The following is a 26,374-nucleotide window of genomic DNA, read 5'->3' as shown; positions in this document are numbered from 1 at the left end:
AATGTCTACTGCCGTCCTTTTCTCTTGCCAGAAGACATCATAACATGTAAAACTCATTTTACTTGTATAGCAGTTTTCATGTGACTACACAAAAACGTAATTGTGAAAATGATCTGATCTAGTGCTTTGATTTGTTGTTAGAGTTATCTAAACAAAAAAATTGTGTAGATCCTTGAGAACAGAATTAGAAATGCAAAGTGTAGATAATATGCTATTCTAAAATTATTTTGTTAAGCCCCCTTGGGAACCATTTAGTAGACAGGCAGCCTATTTTAACAAGAAAGCATATAAGATACTAACAGAAAGACAGATTTAGAAGAACACTAAACTAGATATGGTAATTTCACATTAAGGAATCAGTTTCTTTCGGAATAGTCTGTTCTAGGCACTTTTTAGTAGTGCCTTCTACTGCTGGTTCTGCTAAACCAATTTCCGGTTCTTTTCATTACTTAGCACCTATATATGACTGTTAACCTTCACATTTTGGAGTGGCTCTGAGACAACAGTTACTTTAGACACTGTCATAAAAGTCGTCTGCAATGACCTTTGGCCCAAGCAGTAATAATAAACTGAACAATCATTAAAGTCTGATTCTTTGTGAGTTGTACTTCTTGGTCACTCACACTGAGTCCTCTAGCCCAGAACTCCTTTTTGCCCACCTTGAAAGACAGTCTTGCTGAACAGCAGGTGTAGATAGATGGTGCTGGATCCGTACATTCCTATACATTGTTTATTTTCAGGGGTATTATGGCATATCTAAGCTTTACTACTTTATTCTAAGCCACTACATACTGTAGCTCCTCCCCATCACTATCCTGGCATGGCAGAGGCCTCCCTATAGCCTGAAGTGCTGGCCCCTAAGGCCCTGATTTTCTGATATGCAGTGTCATATGCATAAGCAGCCTTGGGTAAGTATCACCAATAATAATACCTAAAGGAAAATCTGATTCATGATTTGAATTTTTTATACAGCATCATGATGTATATCAAATCATGGTTTTTTGTCTCTAGTATGCCTTGATAAAGTCTTGCAGTCATTGAACATCATATTGAAAACTTGAACAATGGTTATTTATGCCAAATGGAAAGTATCAACATTATAATACTTGGCGTGAGTGAATTAAAATGGACAGGAATGGGACATTTTCAATCAGGCAACTACAAAACATTTTATGCAGGAAATGAGAAACTAAGAAGAAATGTGATTGCTTTAATAGTGAGAAGTGATGTGGCAAAAGCAATTAGGAGCTACAACACAAGGTCTGAGCAAGTGATACCAATGAGATTAAACGGGAAACCTATTAACATGACCATCATCCAAGTCTATGCTTCAACAGCAAATGCAGAAGAAGAGGAATTTGAGAGATTTTACACAGAACTACAGGAAGAAATTGATAAGACACCAAAACAAGATGTGCTGATAATCATGGGGGACTGGAATTCAAAAGTAGGAAGCAGAGAACTAGGAATTGTGGGGAAATGGGGCTTAGGAGACAGAAATGAAGTAGGAGAAAGACTTATTGAATTCTGTGAAGCCAATAATTTGTTTCTCGCAAACACATCTTTTGAGCAACTGAAAAGATGACTGTACACGTGGACATCACCAAATGCTCAATATAGGAATCAAATTGATTATGTAATTGGTAGCAGAAGATGGAGAAGTTCCATACTTTCTGCAAAAACAAGACCAGGAGCACACTGCGGTACAGATCATGGACTGGTCATATCGAAAATCAGAGTATAGCTAAAGAAGAACAACAAAGCAATCATAATGCCAAAACGCAATTTAAATAACATCCCAGAAAAATATAAAGATCAAATAAGGAACAGATTTGAAGTTTTAAACTTAGTTGACAGAGAACCAGAAGAACTATGGAGTGAAGTCAGAGACGTTATCAGGGAAGAATGCAAAAAGACAATACCTCTAGTTAAAAAGAGAGAAAGACCTCAGTGGATGGTTAAAGAGAGAAGGAAAGCAAAAAGAAAGAGGAGATAGAAACAAAGTCAGAACCATAAATGCAACAATACAGCAACTAGTACGTAGGGACCAAGAGAACTATTACAATAGTTATTGTATAGAAATAGAACAGGACAACAAAAAGGGAAGAACAAGAGCCCTGTTCCAAAAGATTAGAGAAATTAAAGGGAAATTTAAACCAGGAGTAGGGATGTTGAATAATCAACAGGGGAACACACTGACTGGCCGAGATGAAATAAAAGGAAGATGAAAGCAATACACTGAAGAACTCTATAAAAGAGATGCAAGGATGACAGATTCATTCATGGAGGAACTGTACGATGAAGAACCAGAAATTTTAGAATGTGAGGTGAAAGCTGCTCTTAAAATACACAAATCACCAGGAATAGATGGGATACCAACAGAGCTGCTACAAGCTGCTGAGACTGAATCTGTCCAAATATTGACAAAAATCTGTCAAGAAATATAGAAAACTAAACAATGGCCCACAGACTGGAAGAGTTCAATATATATCCCAATTCCAAAGAAAGGGGATCCCAGGATTATCAATACCTCAGCACAGTCATTACCCAAAATGGAGACAATAGTCAAGAAATCAGAAGAAGGCTAGTACTGGGGAGGGCCAGTATGAGAGAACTGGAAAAGGTCTTCAAATGCAAAGATGTATCAGTGAACACTGAAGTCAGGATCATTCAGACAATGGTATTCCCAATCTCTATGTATGGATGTGAAAGTTGGACAGTGAAAAAAGAGGATAGGAGAAAAATCAACTCATTCAAAATGTGGTGTTGGAGGAGAGCTTTGTGCATACCATGGACTGCAAAAAAGACAAATAATTGGGTGTTAGAACAAATTAAACCAGAACTGTCACTAGAAGCCAAAATGATGAAACTAATTCCATCTCATTTCCTATCCACCTTATTTTCTCCTTGAACAAGAGAATTTTCAAACGTGCAGAGGTATCCTTGCAACATTCAATGAACAAAGCACTTCCATTGCCTTTTCTTTACACTATCATGCACAAAAAATTAATGAGGGATGTTAAAATCAGTGGTTCAGTTGAAATAGTAGTTAACAAAATGTACATCCAAGTTCTTACCAAATCCATGGACTTTTTCCCCATTGAAAACAGTATTCCAAATAAATATTTTTGGGAGTTGAGATGGTGTTACAAGAATGACAATGAACCTATGATTCATTTCCTTTTTATTCAGAATCAGGGTGCTGTACATTACTATTTCCTGTTCAAACAGCACCTGATCACACCCTTGTGCAAAGTTATGGGAGACTGTCCTCCTAAAACTCAGTCAATTCCAAATGCAAACACAATAAGCCAACAAACCAGTCATATCTGCGTCAGAGCTTGCTCTGTGAACAACGTGTAGAGGCATAATCATCATTATGGGTTTACTATCTCAAAACTATTCAGCATTCGTACATCTTGGTCTTAAACCTCTGCTTACTTTCCAGTCACTGGCTAATAATTAATTGCAGCTAAACTGATGGTTTTAATATTATATTTATAAACAAAAACATTGTCTAGCAAACTAACTGCAAATATTGGCTCAGCAGCAGCAGCAGGGAGAAGGGGAAGACAAAATTATTCCACTTCTATGGTCAGTGATTTGTTATTCACTTTTAATTGCAAGTTTCATCAAGCTATACTTACTAAAATGCATGAAGTGCTTTTATCCGTGTACATCTTTGAAAAATAGCAGTACTTGCTCAATTTCCAGCTTCTCTCATCCCAAAGAAGCAGATAACATGCTAAAAGTGAAACACCCTGTCCCCAAATACCTAAGAATCTATGCCTATATCACCTTAGTCCTTTCCATATATAACCATAATTTTCTGTTACTTCCTGAAGAAGACAAACGTATTTCAAATAGGATGGTACTAGAGCAGGAGTAACAGCCACCAAAAACTGCCTCCATGCGAACCGTATTTGTAAACACTGAACCATGTGGTTTGCAATTATTGCCTGGAATATTTCTACGACAGCAGCAGCTGCTTTCTCGCTTGAATTGGGCTTTGCCAAGTCATTACAGGGAACAGAATTCCTCAGCTGAGGAACTAGGTTTTTTTTAATTCATGGAGAGCCTGCAGGCTAATTTTCAATTGGGTGCAAAACTTTCACTTTGCCTCCACAGCCAGACTGGGATGCATTATGACTTCCTCTAGAAGCTTTCGGTTTTAAGGTGTGGATCTAGTGACTAATAGTAACAACTGGAAAACGTCACGTGCTACTTCAAATGCTTTAAGAGAGAACTAACAGAAGATTGCTTCTCTTTTGTAATATACAGAGGAAGAGAAGGAATCTCTTGACTCCTACTTATTGTAGGAGTTGGGCGCTTGTATGAATTGTTATTTGTGTAGGTAAGTTTGGTTGGATAATTTCAATACCAGCTCCTATTATAATCTAGTACACATTTTGGAAAGTGATCTGTCTGTCAGTTCTCTAAGGGTCTGGATGCCACTGGAGGACTAGTATCATCACTGGACTTGGTATAATGCTTCCGAGATGGAAGAGCTGGTTTTGTTTGCTTGTGGATGCCGCCAGATGCCATTTTGAATCAGGATGGCACACCAAACAGTTCCAAACTGATTTGCATGCTTCTGAATATATTATACAGCCACGATTGTGGTTGCATACCATAGCCAGCATGGATTTTTCACATTCTGCAATGTTAAATTGAAAATACACCCCATGTCATTCTGCTGCTTCCCATTAGCTCATTTCAAAACAAAACCTTACTAAACTTATAGTCCTGAACTCAGAAACACTTGCTTAACAACACTCTAAATTTTCATGGCGATACACAAACCAGTCAGAGAGAACAGAGAGTTCAAAATATAAAAAGAGGAAAAAACCCGAGACCCCTTTTGGACTTTTTTCTGTCAGAGTTCTCATGATTTGTTGAAATTAATTAAAAATCAGTCATGTTCACTGAGTACCTGTAATCCTATTACTGACCTTGCCCCATACTCTTACCTTCATCTTTTGCAGTTTAAAGGTTTAAAAATGCCTGGTTGATTTTTAATTAATTTAAGAAATATGATCAGAGGCACGTTACCAAATTCTTCCAAGCTACACAGGAAGTAGATTGGACTGTGAAAGACCAACCCAAATGGTGTTTGCATTTTGACCAATTTGTAGGGCAGTACAATATCTCAGAGAGGAGGTCAGGTCTCATGCTCCCCTGGTGCACTCACTATAGCTGCCCAATTTCCCTGCTTTTTAAAGTTTGATGGAAATATCTGTTGGCTATAGGTACAATCTTAAACCGCAAAGTTTTTTGTGTATTAGTGAATTGTCAGCCAATATGGCATGACAGCTCCCAAGATGGAGGAGCCAGGCTTGGATGCCATTTTGAATCGAGATGGCAGACCGGACTATTTCAAGCTGCACTGATTTGGACATTTCTTAAGATATTGTTGCCTAATTTGGCATGATGGTTCCCAAGACGGAGGATTGAGTTTTGGCCTACATTTGGACACAGGATGACATTTTGAACAAAGATGGTGGACCGAACCATTCCAAATGGAGCTGATTTGGACACCTCTGAAGATATGTAGCCCAATTTGGCGGGATGGTTCCCAAGAGCGAGGAGCAGGCATTGGCCTACATTTGGACACCTTTGGATGCCACTTTGAACCAAGATGGTTGACTGATGTGCTTTGCCTACTTGTGCCTGTTCTCAGGAGAGGGAAAACACATAACAATGAAGCTGAGCAGGACTGAACCCTCCATGCACGAGCTGTTGAACAGAGGGTGCAATCCTACTGGCTGCAGTCCCCACAGGAAACATGCTGGCAAAGCAGCACCCAGCAGAATTGAACCTTCCTGCTCTCTGTAGTGTGGCTGGAAGAGGGGGAAGGAGATGCAGCATCTCATTCCCCTGCCACCCCCCTGACCTTGAAAAAATGAAATGGACTGTCTTCAAGTCGATCCCAAATTATGGCGCCCCTACAAATAGGGTTTTCATGGTAAGCGGTATTCAGAGGGGGTTTACCATTGCATTCCTTTGAGGCTGAGAGGCAGTGACTGGCCCATGGTCACCCAGTGAGCTTCATGGCTGTGTGGGGATTTGAACCCTGTTCTCCCAGGTCGTAGTCCAACACTTTAACCACTATATCACACTACAGGGTTTTAAAAGCCCTGATTACACATTAGCCCTGTCCCCTGAATGGATTTGGGGTCAGATCCTGGTTGGGTGTTCTCTGGGTTGGGTTGGCAATGGGACATGCACAGCCCTGGAAAATAACAAATTAAGTTATTTATGTAAAAATCTCAGGGGGCTTTTTTTGGTTCTTAGAATTCCCAAGCAACACCACTTACTTTCCACTAGTATACATAAACAGAGATTACTCCTCACATCCCCATAATAGAACAAATAATTTGAACAAAATGGCTGCATGGACTTTGTATTTTCCACTGGACAGGGACTATTAGGAAAACAGAGTTATGAATTTAAAGTACAGTCCATCATTTCACAGACTCAACAAGCATGAAGATATTCATTCAAGGTTTTTGTGGTTTGCTGATTATCTGCACACATGAGAAGGGGAACAATGAGTCATCTGGGAAAGAGAATCCACTTTAAAAGCAGTCTGCAGGTACCTGGGCCCCTGGATTTGTAGCTATTTTTTTCAAAACAGGAGAATCACCATTCACCAGACAGTAGAAAACTGTGTTACTCCACTTTTTAGCTAAAAGCCATGTCAGATTTACACTGATTTACAGTGGTCAGTGCTGTCCCAAGACCAGAGCCTGGAAAAGTTACTTTTTTGAACTACAACTCCCATCAGCCCCAGCCAGCATGGCCACTGTATTGAGCTCATGGGAGTTGTAGTTCAAAAAAGTAACTTTTCCAAGCTCTGCCCAAGACACTGTACTGCCTGGAGCACAGCTCAAATGGTACCACCACTCTAGGCCAACTGAGAGTATTCTTTCACCTTTCTGACATCAGTCCCTGCCTTCATCTAACCCGCACCTCCACATACTACCATCTCAATCATGTATATGCTACATCTTTGAGATTACCCTATGGTCTATTACAATAATATGGGAGGGACAGTAATCAACTCAAGAACAGATATTTTACTTTTAACTCCCCCCCTCCCACTGAAGTCAATTGGAGGGAAATTTCCTGTAAGCTGGTGTAAAATTGTGCCACGAATGGAGGCATAAGTATGCTCCTCCCCTTTGCCACACATGTTCTGTCAATGACATTGCCCCACTTCAGCCCCTGTCTTGGCATATTTTCACTGGAACAGTTCTGGGAACAGGGATAATAGTCTGCAACATCCTCTTTTTAATTGGTTTCTCCAATTGCTTTCAGTTTCAATGAGTAACTGATATACTTGCAATTTTTTAGAACTCAACTATCTGACCTTATTGCAATTCAAAATAGGATAACTTAGTTTCTAACATCCTATCCCTTAAATTTTTTATCACAAAACTTTTTTGTTTGTGGCATTGTAACCATTTACCTGCACAGCTAAACACTGATTTCTCCCCCCACAATACCTTATGATCTTCTATCTAAGCCATAGTAATATATTTCCATTAATGTAGAAGATAAATTATTTTAAATATAAGATTGCAATAGAGAAATCTCAGGTAACAGTGTATTTCTATACATATCCCTAGTGCAGTACTGCTGCTTATGCTTGGACAATCAGTTAATAATTGGTAGTCCAATTCTATGATTTCCCATATAAGCTCAACACACTACAAAATGGGAGGCAAAAGAAAGCGTTGAGCTTGGTTTTTCCCCTCCACTTTACCACAGTGTTGCCCAGCGGGAGAGTTGTGCCTGAACAAAGTATACTAACACCAGAAATAATACGTTTTTTAATTGTCTTTAGTTTACAGAGTTCATGACCTGCTTGCAAAAAAACCCAAACACTTCAAATATTAAAAAGATACTGCTTTAGTCAAGCGGTGTGACCTTACTGTTTTGCTTCCTTATATGCTCTCTTGAGGTCATTTCCTTATTAGTGCTCCAGCTGTCACTCCTTCAATAATGGCTGCAGCTATCAAACTCCTTTTAACCCAGAAATACTCCCCCCCCTTCTAGGTGTGATGGAGACTGAAAAGGAAGAGTCTTCCATAGCTTAGCATACCATAGAGAAAACTGTTATTTTGAAGTTTGCATGTATTTTTACAAGGTGAACTATATTATTGAAACCCAAGGACTTATTATTATACAGCCACTCTTATTATAGCCAGCGTGGATTTTTCACATTCCGCAATTTTAAATTGAAAATACCCCCATGTCATTCTGAGGCTTCCCATAAGCTCATTTCAGAACAAAACCTTACAAAACGTATAGTCCTGAACTCAGAAACGCTTGCTTAACAACCCTGTCAATTTTCATGGCAATACACAAAACAGTCAGCGAAAACAGAGAGTTCAAAGTCTAAAAAGAGAGAGAGAAAAAACCCCAGAGCCCTTTTGGACTTTTTTCTCTGAGAGTTCTCACAATCTGTTGAAATTCATTAAAAATCAGCCATGTTCGACTTCCGGGAAGGGTGACTTAGCCTGTGCCTGCTTTTGAGACGGGCTCCTGCCTCAAAAGAAGCTTATTCAGATATATCAGTCAGTTTTTTCTTTTTTTTTTTGACTGATTAAACTTCTCCCGGGTAGGGAGAAACGAAGAGATTAACCTCAAAGCCTATTTTTGTTGGGACGACCAGATCTCATTAATTTATGGGACGAGGTCCAGCCGACGAAGGTGGGACGGATTTTCAACAGCAAGCTCTATCTGTTAAAGCGAACGTTCATCTTATCTTCTAAGAGAGAACGCACTAACAGGCAAGCACCCTTCTTTCTATATTTTTCTTTTACTTGACTTAAATTGTTGCTGTTTAAAAGAGATTTGCCAGATTGATCGGTTTTTGACATCTCACTGGGGAGCCGTAACTTCTCTCTGCTACGCACTAATTAATAGCTTATCTCTGTTTTTGTTGCAAAAAGCTGTCCTGGATTTGCATTCTAAAGATATACACAGAAGAGGGATTTCTATTCCAGATTTTTATTTTGAAAAATATTATACTGTTTTGAGACTACTCTCTTTTTGGTCTATTTTATTTTGACGAATCTGTTTCTTGACGATTGCCATTAATTGTTTCGATCCTGGGAACTGCATTTTGTTTACTTAACTATTGGAGAGATAAGGCTGTCTGCTCTGTTTATACTGTGATGTCACCAAGTTTGGAGTATTAACCCAATTGTTGCTGAAATAAGAAGTGGTTTTCCTATATTTTTCTTTTAAAATGGCAATTAAGAAAGTGGCTGAGAATCTGGAAATAACTATGTTTCAGAAAATAATGGATGAGATTGAGATAATGAAAATTGAATTGAGTAAAATGAAGCAGGAGATTAAAGATATAAGGGTCCCTGTGAGAGAGGTGACCCTGGAAGGGGTCCCTGTGAGAGGGGAGACCCCGGAGATTGGAACAGGGGTCCCTGTGAGAGAGGAGACCCTGGAGACTGGAATAGGGGTCCCTGTGAGAGAGGAGATCCCGGAGATTGGAACAAACGTGGAACAGGAACAAGATTTGGAGTCTATGGACTTTAGAAATAAAATCTATTGTTTGGAACTCAATGTTATCTCTGAAGAAATTAATGAAGATTCTAGAGATAAAGTTATCAATGGCATGGACTATCTTCTGGACTGGAATGATGTGATGGAGCCCAATATAGAGAAAATCTATGGAATTAACTGCAGCCATGTGACAGTGGAGAAACTTTTAGGAGATGACCCAGTGTATTTTGAAAAAAAGAACAGAGATATGATTTTGCAGCAGTATTTCAGCAACCTATTCAGAATGGATGGCAAGAAAATATTTGGGATAGAGGTAATTCCCATCAGACTCTTACTATATGACTATGGCTTTGACAGCAAGATTATTATGGAATACTGATAATGGAAGATTGGATATTGAAATTACTGGACTTGACAGGACTGCTGAAGATGGAGGATGGAAAATGGAATTACTAGAGATAATAGAACAATGGCTATTGAAATTACTGAACCTAACAGATTCTGATGTGATGGATTAATTGAAATGTTTATTTTGACTATGGTTATGACAATAAGATTATCATAATTAGTAATGAGATGGATTAATCGATATGCTTATCTGGAAAAAAAAATTGATAGATATATTTCTTAAAGAATTGAAACCTCTCTTTGACTTTTTGTGGAAAGAATAAAGTAATGTTTATGAGATTTGATGATTAAGTAAGATAACTACTGGAGGAAAGTGATTTTATAATATGACTTAAGAGACAGGATTGTTATATATTATAGACTTATAACTGATTTGATCTTTGACAAATGGGAAGTCAATATTTTACTCTTTATTTTTTATTTTTGTTTTTTTTTTCTTTTTTTCTTTTTGTTTAACTATTTTTGATTTTGTTTTTTGTCTTTGAATGTTTTATGATTTTGTCTTGTATGTTTTATGAAAATCTGAATAAAAATTATTGAAAAAAAAAAAAAAATCAGCCATGTTCACAGAGTACCTGCAATCCTAATACTGACCTTGCCCCATACTCTGACCTTCATCTTCTGCAGTTTAAAAGTTTTAAAAAATGCCTGGCTGATTTTTAATTAATTTAATAAATTTTGGCTGAAATCCAGTTATGTCAGGCATGCTCAGTAAGAACCAACTGTCAGTGTTCTAAAAGCCTCACAGCTGCTTGGATTGCCTAATCGGGCCCACACCCACACCAGACTTTGATCCCACTTGAGACAGTCATGGCTTCCCTCAGAGAATCCTGGGAAGGGTAGTTTGTGAAGGGTGCTGAGAGGAGACTCCTGTTCCATTGAGAGAGCTCCAGTGGCCAGACTGGTTTCTCTGATTGAAGGTCTGTGAGGGGAACAGGGCATCTCCTAGCAACTCTCAGGACCCTTCATTAACTACACTTCCCAGGATTCTTTGAGAGAAGCCATGACTGCCCAAAGTGAAATAAAGGCCTGGTGTGGATGTGAGACGGAACCCAAGATGCTAGAAAAATATTATATCATCAAAGCCCGACATTTCAGCCTATTAGTTTTTAGGCCTTCATCAGGGGAATGCAGGCTGGCAAGCTACACAGCAAGTGGATTGGACAGTGAAAGACCAACTCAAACTGTGTTTGCATTTTGACAAATTTGTAGGGCAGTACAATATCTCAGAGAGGAGGTCAGGTCTCCTGCTCCCCTGGTGCATTCACTATAGCTGCCCAATTTCCCTGCTTTTTAAAGTTCGATAGAAAGATCTGTGGGCTATAAGTACATTCTTAAACCACAAGTTTTTTTGCCTATTAGTGAATCAGAGTTCTAGTTTGTAAGCATCCTCTCTCTCTATTACAGGCTACCCAGATATTAAATGTCGCTGAAAAGAGTTTTATAAATTTATGCTACTCTTAACTACAATCAGATCAATTACAAGAGGTTAAACGTTCTATTCAATTTTTTTAAAAAGGGAAGTGTCATGCTCAGTTTACTAACACATTCTGTTTCAAAAGCTAGTGCAAGACAGGCTATGAGCACAGCAGAACATCACATGGTATAGCATGGCCTTCAGCAATGTGTGAAAGGGGTAAAGCAATATCACATTACAAACACATAACTTATTTACATGTGCAAGGTGTTGAACAGTTATGCCAATGCAGAATCAGAGTTTGAGCAACAGGGAGGAGTGTGTGTGTGTGTGTGTGTGTGTGTGTGTGTGTGTGTGTGTGTGTGTGTTTTGGAGGGGGGAGCACTCACATTCTTCTTCCGGAGTTCTCAGTAAATAGTCTCAGTTGACAACTGGATAGACACAGTTCAGATGGAATTCCAAACCACAATTTATCCAGTTCAGATGTAATAGTAAACTATGTTTGCTGCTACATTGAATGGATGAAATAAAGCCATTCTTATTTATGTCTCCCATCCTGTGTGTTCTAAATGCAGTCTGTTGAGCTTTGGTAAACTGTTTGATATAGTGGACAGGCCTTTTCTCTGGTCTGGAGTTTTATTGTGTTTGTTTGATACACAAATAATTGCAGTTCTGATTTTTTTAAAAAAACAACAACCTCCACCCCCATGTTTTCCATGCAGTATTAAAGGTAATGGGATTTTAAAAAAAATCTCTGTATTATTTGCCAACTTCTGTTATTATTTCTGCCACTAAACCATTAATGAAAAATACAGAAGGCATTTACCCAACAAACATTAACACAGATAAAATTGTAATGAGCAAAACAGATGTTCCAGAGAGGTCACTGTCCTAAATATAGGGTAGATAGATACAATTGGATACATTTAATTTATAATCAAAGATGCAGATGATTGTATGGCTCATTACAGTTAAGCAAGCGATACTACCGTATTTTTAAGTGTAGTGTACATGTGCAAACACATATACACAGAGATAATTCGTCACAATCTGCCTTTACTTTCTTTGAAAAAAATGCATCACAGAACAAGTATTTCAAAATGGCATCTAACTGAATTTTCAGAAATATCTTTAGAAATGATTCTATAGATTTAAAAAAAAATGATATATGCTAAAGCTAGAAAAATGGTGCAACTACTCTACTTCTCATATGAGCTTAAGAGGGCTTTGGCTTGTTTTTCCTCAGAAGGATAGGTCCTTCCTCCTTGACACTTTGCAAACTGCTTTCAACATTGAAAGCTACATGGCATTAGTAGGTGGTCACCTGTTTGTTTGTTTTTAAATCAAAATTCAGCTGGGCATGCCAAACCCCTTGCACACACTTAGAGGAGGTTTTGCAGTTACGGCTATCAATTTAACCTTACATTGTGATGAAATGATTACTGACTCACTGTAATGGATTATGAGTTAAATACAAATCATCTTTAAATAACAGAAGTAGTCAAATGGCAACCCAAAGAACAGAGATAGATATTGTGAAGCTGTAAACAGGCATCTTCCTTCGTGTGAAAGCTTCCACTACAAAAGGGTACACAAAGTGTCTACTGTATTCCATGCATATCATCATGATAGTTCTTGCTCTGTGTGATGGTCAATTACAAAAGCGCCTCACTTTAAAAAGAAATCACTAATAAAAATATTAACTTAAAATATCTATTTCATCATATGCAGTTACTCTGTGGACAAAACAGCTGCAGCTGGGTAGCCTCAAGATTCTGATCTCAAGATTTACAAACGGAAGCTGTTGTTCTTGAAGTGTTCAAAATGTGATTTATAGTTAGTTCTAATTGCCTTGAAAGTGAATCTAATCACATCTCTGCTGGACTAGTCACAAAAGTGCATACCAGTAAACACACTTTCACAGTCACTGGATATTGACATATATATTTAAGCTTATGGTTCCCCCTTGCTTTGAAGCATTTTTTTTTAATGCAGCACACAGAAAAAAATCAAAGCCCGGTACTCCCTGCTAAAATGGGATGAATAGGAAAGCAGAAAAAATAACCTATACAGTGATACTCTAATTTACAATTATTACTATTACTATTGCTGATTACATTTATATTCCACTCTTCCTCCCAAAGTAGCCAGGGTGGTAAACACAGTGATGAAACAATACAAGTAAAAATGTCTAAAAGCAATCAACAGCAAAAACAATTTAAAAATCCCATATATAAAAACAAACATACTTTATTAAATTATACCAACTATTTACATGTGATTAAAAAAATGCTAGGGACACACAACAGTTATGTGAAAACCAATAAATAAAAGGAAGCAGTCACATAGGTAAAACTGGCAAGGCTTAAAAAGTTTCTACGGTCCAAAATTACAATCACTGGAGGAAAAACACTCAATACTGGCCTGCAATTTGGAACTCATGGCTGCAGAAAAACATCTGATTTACAGTCCACATGGTGTCCTGAAATCTCATATCTATTTTCACAAACCCAGTAACAACAATCCCTGACCCTAAGGGTTTGAGATCTTGCTTCTCAAGGTCTTCATTTTCTAATGTGATCCACAAGCTAAAAGACAATTCAGTCAGTACTGGAGTTATCTATATTGATGTTTTGAACTGACCTTCTGATGCAGGTGTGAATAATAAGCATATATTTAAAACATCAAAAGCAAACTCACAAATATTCCCGATTTTTGTCCAAAAAGGACCTGTCAATACTGTTTGAATCTATGCTCATGAATTTTCTCTTCCCTAAGAAAAAAACAGTATTATTTGGACAGCATTTTGGAATCAAGGTTTAAAGGAGGGGCTTACCTGTGGCCCTCCAGAAGATGCTGGACTACAACTCCCATCATCCTTGTCTATTAGCTATGCTGGTTGGGGCTGATGGGAGTGAGTCCAACAACATTTGCGGAGTGTCAAATTCACCACTCCTGGCTGAAGGAGTAGCCTTATCAACAGAAAGACAGATGGGGAAAAGAATAGGTTATAACAGTAGCAGCTAAACAGAAAGAAGTATTAAAGGAACAGATGCAATGAAAGGCAGGTGCCCCACTGACCTCTCCCAGAATCCTTTAGCCAATTACTTATAACTTATCCAAATGGTTCTCCATTAAGTGTCAAATAAAATTTTTACTTAGCTAATGAACACAATTACGGGTAACATTATTTCACCATAGGAAAAATCCTAGTCCTTTTTGATGACTTAATAGTTTCTTCTGAAACAAGACTGCATTCCTATAATCTCTTATCTGGATGTAAGCACCACTGAAATCAATGGGGCCTACTTCTGAGTAGACATGTATAGGATTGCACTGTTTTCTCCCCCTTTCAGTTAAGGTAGACATATGAACAGTTCCAACAATAAACGAGCCTTATTTTCTCTTGCAAGCTTCTTAGCCAAATTCAAGAAGAAGAATAGACTGAAGCCTTAATGTGAAAGGCATTTCATCCAAACCATAATAAGGGTATCTTAGGCAAATCACAGCCTAACACAATAAAAGGTGGCACGCACCATTGTGTGCTCCCACCATCCCTTTAGTGGCAGGAATCCAGAATGTCCTTCCTATCGCCAGTTCTACTACATAGCTTTAGCAGACTGGAGCCATTAATTGCTACAATGAGCAAGTTATTCCAGAATTCCTTAACTAATTACTACTTTACCCTGACGAGCTTAAAAGCCAAAATAGTTACATGAGATGGAGGGTTTTATCCGAATCCTATTTGTGTATCTGTTAAAAGAGAGTAAACAATGATTGTTCTTTTACCATCTCTTTGCAAATGTAAATACTGAAAGTCTGAAGAAAATCAAAGTTAGTGGATAAATACAAGAAAGAGCTACCTATTTGTTTATGGATTGCCTTCCTATATTGTCAATTCCAATATAGTAAAATCACGCCATTTGGAAAGTAGCCTTAAACAAAATGGCTGTTGCTACAGTTACTATAGTGAATCTATAAACCATAAAGTGGTTGTAATTACTTTTTTTAGAAGCTTGAAAGCTAAGTAAATGCAGCTGATTTTAGGGAAAAGAAAGAGCTTTTATATCAGAGTACTTCATGAATATGGAACCTTTCTAGGCAGTATAAAAATTCATGGGTTTAATTCAAAGCATCTCCAAGTAAAATGTCTGGAAAAGACCTTGGAGAACTAGATGAACCAATGGTCTGACAGTGTACTGCTGCTTCATGTGTTTCACATGTGTTGATCAGAAATCACAGTAGGATGGGGCAGGGGGAAGGAAAGAGCTGCATGAGCAGCGTTGCCCATGACACAATTCCACCTTCATTCTCTGGGAGCAAAATAACCACCACTAGTTGTTTGCCTCTAGCCATTGAGCTTTGTTTCAAAATTTGATCAACCCAAGCGTTACATAGTACTAGCAAGCAGACAAGGAAGAACCATGCAGTTTATCATGCATTCCTAAATTTAGGAATAAACTCCCTCAAGAGGAGCATCCAGCAATAATAAATATGGCCATATGTTTCACCCGGATAAGATGAAAAGGCAATCATTTTGGAGATAAATACATTCCCTATTATATTTCAGTTGCAGGACTAGTAGTGACATCTTTCAGGACAACTCAGATGGTAGGGGAAGAGGGGAAGGGGAAGAGTTAAAACGCCCTTCCCCCAGCACAAATGCTACAAAGTGGGAGTTTCGTGTTGCTGTTTAAAAGGGTTAAAAAGGGAATTAGGAGATTTCTGGCACAGGGGACCAGCAATGCAGCAAAAGTACCTTAAAATGGTATATCTACTGCGTCTTGAATACAAATGTACAGGTCTCCCAAATAAATGAAAGTTCAATGTTAAGTGTAATCTCTAACACCATTCTTGTAATTTTAAACTATGTTCTCATATATGGCTAAACACTCACCACAAACTAGTCTGTAAGTGTGAATATGGGAATTTACAATCATTTCAGTGCAACCTACATGCCCAGTCAGATACCGCCCATGTTAAATCATAAATGAAAGGAAGTTGTTATTCAAAACTAATTGCTCACACAACAAATTAATCATATGCATCAGCAGTCGCTCTTCCACCCAAGTCTATAAAACCACAAACCAAGAATGGGATAGCTTATTCAGCCAATTTAGCTCATCTTGAATCCATTTCCCGAAAAACACATTACTTTTTGTAGATGGCTCATGACTAGAAGGAACCTTGAAAGACATGTTATGAATTTTTCAACCACTACATTTATTAACTCAGCTTATTTTGGTGCCCACATCACATTTTTTTTCAGGCAGGGAAGATATAGGAATCAACAAAACTTTATCTCATTTGAAACCTATTCATATAGGCACAATATTTATTTATTTGATTCCATTTATGATATGGAATCAAACATAATTCGCATAAAACATCTTGAAGCAATTTCACAGTAAAAACATCAATAAAAACAATTAAATACAATTTCATACATAAAAACAATTTCAAACGTAATGCAGATAAAGACCGATAAATTTCTGCTGAAAAAAGGAACATCCTCAATAGGCAATGAAAAGACAATAGAGATAACACCAGTACGATATGTAATAGAAGGGAGTTCTAAAAAGTAAGTGTCACCACAGCAGAAGCCCAATTCCTATATCGTATAGAAAATACTTCCCCATGCTGTCTAACGGGGGGGGGGGGGAGGCTGAAACCTTTCAAGAATATGAAAGTAAGCAAGCCTTTCCAGTAGTGGTAGAATATGATCAAAACAATTAAACTTGAATACCTAATTACTATGACATAGTACAATATATTTTATACAGTAATGAAATCAACACTATCAGTTATTGTACCAAAGTAAAAAATAGCTGTTTGTATTATATTATCATTTTGTTATTAGTTTACTAATTTCTGGTAATATTTAATGTGCCTGGAAAAGCAGGTCACCAGCAACCCAGTTCTGGTGGTTTGTGCAGTTCATCCTGTCTGAACCAATGGAATGTATCTAGCGCCTTTGTAGGCAAGGGATGCTTCAGTCCTTATCCTCCTAAATGGATTTGCAACATTCCCATATACAGTAGGGCCCTGCTATACAGCGCTTCACTTTATGGCGCTTCGTTAATGCGGCGGTCTCAATTAGACGCAATTAGACTAAAGCCCCACTCATACAGCGCTTGTTCCGCTTTTACGGACATTTTCAGGTATCGTGTGCCATTCTATTCAATGGGTTCTGCTTTACAGCGGTTTTCGCTTTACAGCGGGGGTCCAGAACATAACCTGCCGTATGAGTGGGGCCCTACTGTAAAGGCTGGGGTGGGGATTTGGAGAATGTTGGGCACAACATTGGACAAAGGCAGACAAAGGTAGCCTAACGCAGCAGTGATCTACTTTTTTTTCTGGGCCTTCACATATTTCTAATTGCTCCTGAAACACAACTTGAAGCTTCTCCATGACACACCTACATCAAGAGAAAGAAGCTGATTAATATTTAAAAATCAAGGAACAATCTCTTCATGAGTTGAGAAGCTTGTGTCTCCCATTTTCTGAAGTCAAGTTTGACATATTCCATTAAAATAATTATTTTTGTCTCAGTAAGCATCCTGGAGAATACAAACTTTGTGAATTTATGTGTTATTCTATACAAACTTAACCTGATGGCTATTTTTACATGCCATATTCGTAAGTCTTTTAATTAAAGAAACAAGTACACAGGCCTTTATCATAAGTGTATGATGAACAGATGTGCATAGGCAAACATTTACCAAAGCTTTTTGTACTTAATCAACTGAAATAAACCCAAAGGGCAAACATTGCAAAGAGCAGGAACATACAATTGACACAGCTATTATTTAAATGTTATGAGAGATACCTTTTGAAAAATCAACTCATGCTAGCAGGGAATTGGTTGTGCATTGGCCTTTTAAAATGAGATGGAAATGGCTATAAGGTGGTACCTGCTACATAAAAAATTGTGTACTTAATTTCAAAATTCTGTCCCTATCCTCTTCAAATGGCAAGTGTAGAATTCATCTTTAAGAATGTACAGCAAACCCACCAAATTAATAATGCTGTAACTAATTTATTTATTTATTTATTGAACTTCTTAGTCGCCCATCTGGCTGGCTATCCAGCCACTCTGGGTGACGTACAAAATAGGCAAAGCAAGAGTTGTGCGAATTTGAAAGTACTGTAACTTGTTATGACATCTGCTTTAATTAAAATAATCACAAGTTTTGCTTGATAGCTGCCTGCCTCATTCAGAAAGCATATTGGATATAATATATGAGTAAATGAAGGAGTAAGGTGGGTGTTTAGTTGATATTGTACCAAATTGTGTTCTGTGACCCCCCCCCCCCATTTTCCTCTGTCAGTGGAAATTGTAGTTCCAAATGAATAAATGTTATCACCAGATGTCATCCTGTGGGACATTACTTAGGAATTAGGTTTTTCCCTGGTAATGCAGAACTTTGTCAAATGCGTGGTGGGCTCAATGAACAGTATGTTCTTTCTTATTAATGTGAAAAACAAAACGTTTATTAAAAGACAAGGCTTACATCCTTAAGTGAGAAACAGTTCCCACTTCTGCTTTCCTTATACAAACACTCATCCAATTCTACCATATTGGTCAAAAGGCAATATAAAAAGAAAATAGAAATGTAATGAAGTTATGGATCTTGTAAGAAAAGATATTAGATGGTTTTCAGATCTTACACCTCCTGGGAACACTTTTCACATTTACTTGTCTGCCATAGAAAGCCTGCAAAGGTCTTTGAACCACGATCTAAGACACACAATCAGTTCATGCTGAGCACAAGCCAAGCCAGTTTATATCATTTCACATGAACTAGGAATGCTTCATAAAACGTATTCAGTGCTTCTCTGTGACCAAAAATGGTCCAACCAAATCAGATTCTGACTAGAAAAGGTTTCGTACATATACACTGACTACAATAGCGTTATGGATTTGGGGTTCAGATGGATAATTTCTATGAGTCCCCTTCCAGCCTCTGATTTGCAATTCTGTGCCTGGAGGGTGAGAAACTCGCTCTGCTGGTCAGATGAGTTTCTTTTGTTAATCTAATAGAGTGGCCAGGTGGATTAATGAGTCTATCAGGTGCTCATCAGCTGGTGAATGGGCCAGGGAGATCCTTTTGTCATTGACAAATGGGGCCGAGGAGAGGCTTGTGTTTTGAGTTGTGTAAGAGAGAAAGGGTGGAAACTGGAGGCAGACAGAGAGACCGGCTTTCTGCACCATGGCTTTGGGGTGCCTCCTATAACCCTGATGGAAAAGCTGGATTTTGTCTGCTGATGCCTTGAACCCCTCCATCCTAAGCTCAGGTTGGAATGTGTGTAAATAAATAAACCATATTTCATAAAGACACTACAGTCTCCACTGACCTTCTTACCAAGGAAACCAAACCCTGGGCGAACACAGGTACCCCTGGAAATCTCACTGCTCGGAGACTGGGGTGGCATGCAACAATATTTAACACATAGTTGAAGTCCTGGAAGTGATTTTATTATTATTATTTATTGTATTTTTATAAAATGTTATAATGTTTAAAGCAAGGAGACATTTTATGATGCAAATTCCTGTGCATACATGAGTGCTGGTCACATTGACGATTTTTGATGGAGGAAGTCTTTGGACAGAAAAGAGGGATTCTGAAGAGAAACAGGGAAGCTGGTTGTAGATTTGCTGCATCTGGATTACACTTTCATCCCAACATTCACTTATAAACGACCATGTGAAAATGCTTTAGCAAAGGCCATCCACTGAGGCAAAATTTCATCCAAAAATTGTTATGGAAAACGGCTAGCTCAGGACTCCTGAAAAAAACACTTTTTTATTATTTAACTAAGGGATAATTCAGATGTTTCCTAATAATTTGAATTGCAGATACAAGAATCACCTATTCTCACCTTCCTTTCAGACCTGATTTCCCAACATGAACTCAAAGCAGTGAAAAAACATCCAAAGAATCATAAAAATAACTATCTGTGTCTAGGCTAAGAGAGTAGCTCCATCATCTAACAGTAGTGACACATCTCATCCATGATCAGATCCATGCACTCTAGTGTGCATTTTCAGATATACATCTCTCCCCAGGTGAGATACTTGGGCCTGTAGTTTGTATATCAGTTTAGTACGGATTCAGATGTTTGGGCATCTCTCATATCTGCATTCTCAACTAGAGCATTATTATCTGAATAGAGCCTAAAGACCAAAGTAATTTGTAGCAAAGCCTTCAGTGTAATAGAATATTCTGAAAGCATATTTTAATTACGCCACTCAGACTTCAGTATTTTTGCTTAGATTTCGCATTGCAGATTTCTGTGAAAGTCAATGAACCTGATTGTCACCAGCAATCACCACGACAAGACATGGATGAGGTTACAAAGATTGACTGAGTCACCCAGTTATTTATCTTATCATATTAAACAAATATTGAATGTTCTTTTAGCTGTGGTTTGCAAAGGTAAGCATGCTAAAAGGCTAAAGGAAATCAATGTTGCTGAGTAAATATGAAAAAGAGCTATTTGTTTATGGTTCTTCTTACTATTATTACCAATCTGGAATATATCAAAACCTTTTCAAATGATAGGTTGTCATTCTCACACACAAAGTCACAAAAGTTTAACAATATTAGGTCACAAATATAAAAGCACTTTAATTTCTAGTCTCCCATGCTGGAGACTTGTATCCTTCCAAACAATTTCTGCATCAAGCTAATTTCATTAAATACAACCTAAACATACGACACTGAAGTTGGTTCCTAGTTCCCAGTTCCTTATTTGCTTGAAAGTTAAGAACACTAAAAAAAAAAGAAAAGTTGACAGCTGCAGCAACTCCAAGCCACAGTTAACATGTCTCTGAAGCCTAAAATATATGTTGGGGTACCCCGTATCATATATCTCCATGATCAGGAGACTCTTCCCATCAAGAATAAGAACAAATTTATTGCATCAAAATTATCAGGCTTCTGAAATGCTCCTAAATGCATAAAGATGTCATAAAATCATAAAAAAGAAGTAACTGGGGGTGGCCACCGTAAAACCTGCTCTGAGCCAGACAAATCATACACCCCAGGAAAGGGGAGGGTGTCCTCTACGAGATGCCAGTGCATCCCACCTGGCCCAGAGCTTCTGCTGGGTGCAGGACATGGATGAGGGCATCTACGCACAACCAGTATAGACAAAAACACACACAAAAATAAGTAATTGAGGGTGCCCACCCCACAATCGGCTCTGGGCCAGGACAAATCATACACCCCAAGAAAGGGAAGAGTGTCATCTACAAGATGCCAACATTTCCCACCTGGCCCAGAGCTTCTGCTGGGTGCAAGACACAGATGAGGGCATCTGCGCACAACCAAAATAGAAAAAAACACGCAGGAAAAAAAGTAACTGAAGGTGCTCACCCCACAATCTGTTCTGGGCCAGGACAAATTATATACCCCAGGAAAGGGGAGAGAGTCCTCTACAAGATGCCAGTTTGTCTGGCCTGGCCCAGAGCATCTGTAAGCACCTTGAAGACAAGGCAGTGATTACTAACAGCCAACATGGATTTATGAAGAACAAATCCTGCCAAAATAATCTTATCTCGTTTTTGATCGGGTAACCTCCGTGGTAGACTGTGGGAATGCTGTGGACATAATATATCTCGACTTAAGCAAAGCTTCTGACAAAGTGCCCCAGGATATTCTGATTAGCTAAATGTGGGCTGGATGGAACAACTATCAGGTGGATCCACAGCTGGCTCCAGAATCATACTCAAAGAGTGCTTATCAATGGTTCCTTCTCAAACTGGGCAGAAGTAATGAGTGGGGTACCACAGGGTTCGGTCCTGGGCCCAGTGCTCTTCAACATTTTTATTAATGACTTGGATGCTTATCAAATTTGCAGATGATACAAAATTGGGGGGCACACCTAATACCGTGGAACACAGAAAGAAAATTCAAAGGGACCTTGATAGGCTGGAGCATTGGGCTGAAAACAACAGAATGAAATTCAACAGGGATAAAAGCAAAGTTCTACACCTAGGAAAAAGAAACCAAATGCACAGTTATAAGATGGGGGATACTTGGCTCAGCAATATGACATGTGAGAAGGATCTTGGAATTGTCGTTGCTCACAAGCTGAATATGAGCCAACAGTGCAATGTGGCTACAAAAAAACCAAAGGCTATTTTAGGCTGCATTAACAGAAGTATAGTTTCCAAATGGCGTGAAGTCCTAGTTCCCCTCTATTCAGCACTGGTTAGGCCTCATCTTGAGTACTGCGTCCAGTTCTGGTCTCCACACTTCAAGAAGGATGCAGACAAACTGGAACAGGTTCAGAGGAGGGCAACAAGGATGATCAGGGGGCTGGAAATAAAGCCCTATGAGAAGAGAACTGGGCATGTTCAGCCTGGAGAACAGAAGACTGAGGGGAGATATGATATCACTCTTCAAGTACATGAAAGGTTGTCACACAGAGGAGGGCCAGGATTTCTTCTTGATGGTCCCAGAGTGCAGGACATGGAATAATGGGCTCAAGTTGCAGGCAGCCACATTTCGACTGGACATCAAGAAAAACTTCCTGTTAGAGCCATATGACAATGGAACCAATTACCTAGAGAGGAAGTGGGCTGTCCGACACTGGAGGCATTCAAGAGGCAGCTGGACAGCCATCTGTCAGGAATGCTTTGATTTGGATTCCTAGATTGAGCAGGGGGTTGGACTTCCAACCAGGGCCAGGCGGGACGCACTGGCATCTCGTAGAGGACACCCTCCCCTTTCCTGGGGTGTATGATCTGTCCTGGTCCAGAACAGATTGTGGGGTTGGCACCCCCAGTTACTTACTTTTTTGTGATTTTATGACATCATGATGCATTTAGGAACATTTCAGAAGCCTGATAATTTTGATGCAAAAGATTTGTTGAAATTCTTGACGGGGAGAGTCATGGAGATATATGATACAGCATACCCCAACATATATTTTGGGGTGCAGAGACATGTTAACTGTGGCTTGGAGTTCCTGTAACTGTCAACTTTTCTTCTTATTTTAGTGCTTTTAACTTTCCAGCAAATAAAGAACTGGGAACTAGGAACCAACTTCAGTGTCGTGCTAAACATATCCTTATTACAGTAGGGCTCCACTCATACGGCGGGTTACGTTCCAGACCCTGGCCAAAAAGTGAAACCGGCCGAGATGCGGAACTCCGTCAACAAAATTGCGCCCGACCCCTGAAAAATGCCATAAAAGCAGGACAAGCACCGTATGAGTAGGGCCTTACTCTAATTGAAAACTGCCGTATTAGCGGGCCGCCAAAAAGTGGGGCCCTACTATATTAGATATCCCCTCATAAAAGCAGTAGTGAAAATACCGAAAAGCAGAACCTTATACTAAAAAACAGTCTTGAAAGAAGCACTCTACCACTTAATACAGTCCACTGTATTACGTTCAGTAGAGGAAGGTTTACAATATAGATGCCTTGTGAGTCTCAGATAATGGGAAACACAAGTACCTTATCACTACTCAGATAAGGAGAAATGCAAGAAGCACAAGCTTGTGAGTATTTCATATCTGAAGTCTGCCTGTGTTGCGTTGGGATTCAGAAAGAAAACAATGCATAACTACGCCTTGGCACACAACCTAGCTTTATTGCAACATACCTCAGCTTCGAGGAGAAAGCTCCATCCAGCAGCTAGAACTGGAAGAGAACTACAGGAACCTGATCAGGCCAAAAAGCAGTAACTGAACCCAATCAGCACACACAACAGCCTTCTCTCACCAAAAGAAATAATTCTGTGATCACTTTGCCTACTCCTTCTCTTTATAAAACACCATACAATGGAACTTCTGTAGCTGCCAAAATATTTCACCTGAACACTCAAACTTTTACAAGAAAAGGACTGGTAAATTGGAGAGTGGTAATCTGTGTTACCCAATGTTATGGAGAGTTTCTGCAACATACATTAATACTACATACATTAATGAAGACCAGGTTATACATATGAAAGAGTTGTGTTTCAGACCGTAAAGGCTTGTCTTATGAATTACTGGAGAACAGAGCGTTCCCTTTCTAGTGCTCTTCTTAGCATCTGACAAGTAAACCCTTCTAATTAGAGCTAATTAAATGCTATTTTCTTTATTTACTAAACCAGCTATCCTCTGCATGTGGTAGCGTAGGAGGCTTGGGGTAAGTGTCTTGTTGTTTTAAAGAAAACCCTTAAGTATATTTGATAAGAATTAAATAATTTGATAAGAATTAAATAATTTATTACAAAAAATCAAAATCAATAAAACATTTAAAAGTGCCACTTTACTGTTTCCTCTCAAGAGAAATATTCTCTTATAATTCCATGATATTAATGAAGAAAGCATATAATCTTATGTTACAATGTGATGGGGTCAATTCCCATAATGCTTCCTTTTTTTTGGAAGAGTAAGATTGCAGGAAGTCATACGCACATGCGTTTTATATGACATAATGTGCACAGTTTGGTATGCATATATATGTGGTCTCTATGGTCTCTATATAAAGGATCACTGGTCTGGGGAGTATGTGAAAAAATACCACCATACATCTTTCTGATATGCATGTAAAACATGGAAGCTAACTAAACTGACTGCAATAAAGCCAATTGTCTTCTGCACAATTTCCACAAGGTTTTTGCCAAATATCCTTTCGTTTTTCTGGTATTTTTCAGATGATGACTTTAGTTTGTCAACTCAGCATGCTTTATCTACTTCTCCCCAAACTTATTAATATAATTTAGGAAATAGTATATTCTGATAAATTCATTACTAGAGATGTTGACTGATATTTGAACGTTTATAACCACAAAGATGGACCAAGATAAGATATTACATTATTCCCTTACACAGTGTGCAAATAATTTCAAATTAACTGCATGGGTATATTTAAAGGAAATACTAGGCACTATATTTCTGAAATTTCTTTTGTGCCTCAGGATACAATATACCACACACTGCATGATACTAATCCAAAAATCTGGGCAATATTGGTGGGGAGAAGGGAAGAGGAATCTCTTAAATGCTTCTTCAGTGCCTGCCATCTAAAGTGCCAAGGAGTAATTTAATGGACTAAAGCCCCAAAAGAACTCCCAATTGTGAGGAAAATTAGCTAAATTTTAGCATTATAAATACCTTTATTTAGAAGAAATCCTAGATCTATTATTTTGGCTGTCAAGAAATTGCAGAAGATATATTTTAAGTGTCAGTTTGTTCAGTAATCATAGGGATGTGATAAGCTTTAAGCACAGTTGTGTGCTATTTCTCCACATGTCAAAGACCAAAGGTGTTCCACTATATAGTAATTTGTACTGTAAAAATGTACTTTAACCCTTAACAAATTAATACATATGTGCCTTTTAATTTGAATAAACAGCAGCTTGACTGCTGAATCTGAAACACCACTGAAATGATCACGGAGTACAAATGCCCACAAGCCTTCCTGATCCATGCTTTCTTTTTTCACCAAAAATTGGTTTAGCCATTTCAAATTAAAAATGAAGCGCACAAGATTGGTTGATGTAAAGCACTGTGATGCAGTTAATTCATTTTGAATTCTTCTATTAATATGTTCCCTGTTTGATAAGTGAATCCACTGAAGTTTAAGAATGATGATGATGATGATGACGACAATGAATAGAATTTAGAACCATTAAAAGAATGCATTTTATACAACCCTCATGTTATTATTTCTCAAAATGGCACTGTGGAAATAAATTTTTCCATTTTGTGGCTGGAAAGGAAATGGAGGCTGAGAGATAAGGCTAACCAATTCAGGACAAGGCTGAAATGAAGCACAGGCAACATTTGCAGGAGATCCAAGTTCAATTCTCTATCCACTAGGATTCCAATTTCTCGCTTACATTTGTTTATTTTTACAGCAATTTAAAATTTCCAGACAAGACCAACAATATACATGCAAAAAAAGGGGGGAAAAGCATACATGCTTGTGTTATGTACCATTTCAAACTTCTCCATTAAAATAAACTCTAATCCTGGATTTAAATGTTTCCCCAACCTCTTAAGAACATAAGAACT

The 26,374-nt window shown here is 38.3% G+C and overlaps 1 protein-coding gene across 4 annotated transcripts in view; it reads right to left on the bottom strand.

The window, feature by feature from the left end:
- The window catches only part of EGFR (epidermal growth factor receptor), a 253,092-nt gene that overhangs the window by 114,934 nt on the left and 111,784 nt on the right, over window positions 1-26,374 (bottom strand). Inside the window, exon 1 of one of the 4 annotated variants that reach the window (XM_061586832.1) lies at window positions 3,078-3,178. The exons of the other annotated variants lie outside the window; for them this stretch is intronic. Coding sequence (XP_061442816.1) covers window positions 3,078-3,177 — 100 coding nt within the window. The 5' untranslated portion in view covers window position 3,178. Of the gene's footprint in view, window positions 1-3,077; window positions 3,179-26,374 lie in introns of those variants that run through there. 4 annotated transcript variants of the gene reach the window in all.

This window comes from Rhineura floridana, chromosome 10, assembly GCF_030035675.1.
Source record: "Rhineura floridana isolate rRhiFlo1 chromosome 10, rRhiFlo1.hap2, whole genome shotgun sequence".
Classification (NCBI taxonomy): Eukaryota; Metazoa; Chordata; class Lepidosauria; order Squamata; family Rhineuridae; genus Rhineura; species Rhineura floridana.
This window is presented reverse-complemented; position numbering and strand designations above follow the sequence as displayed.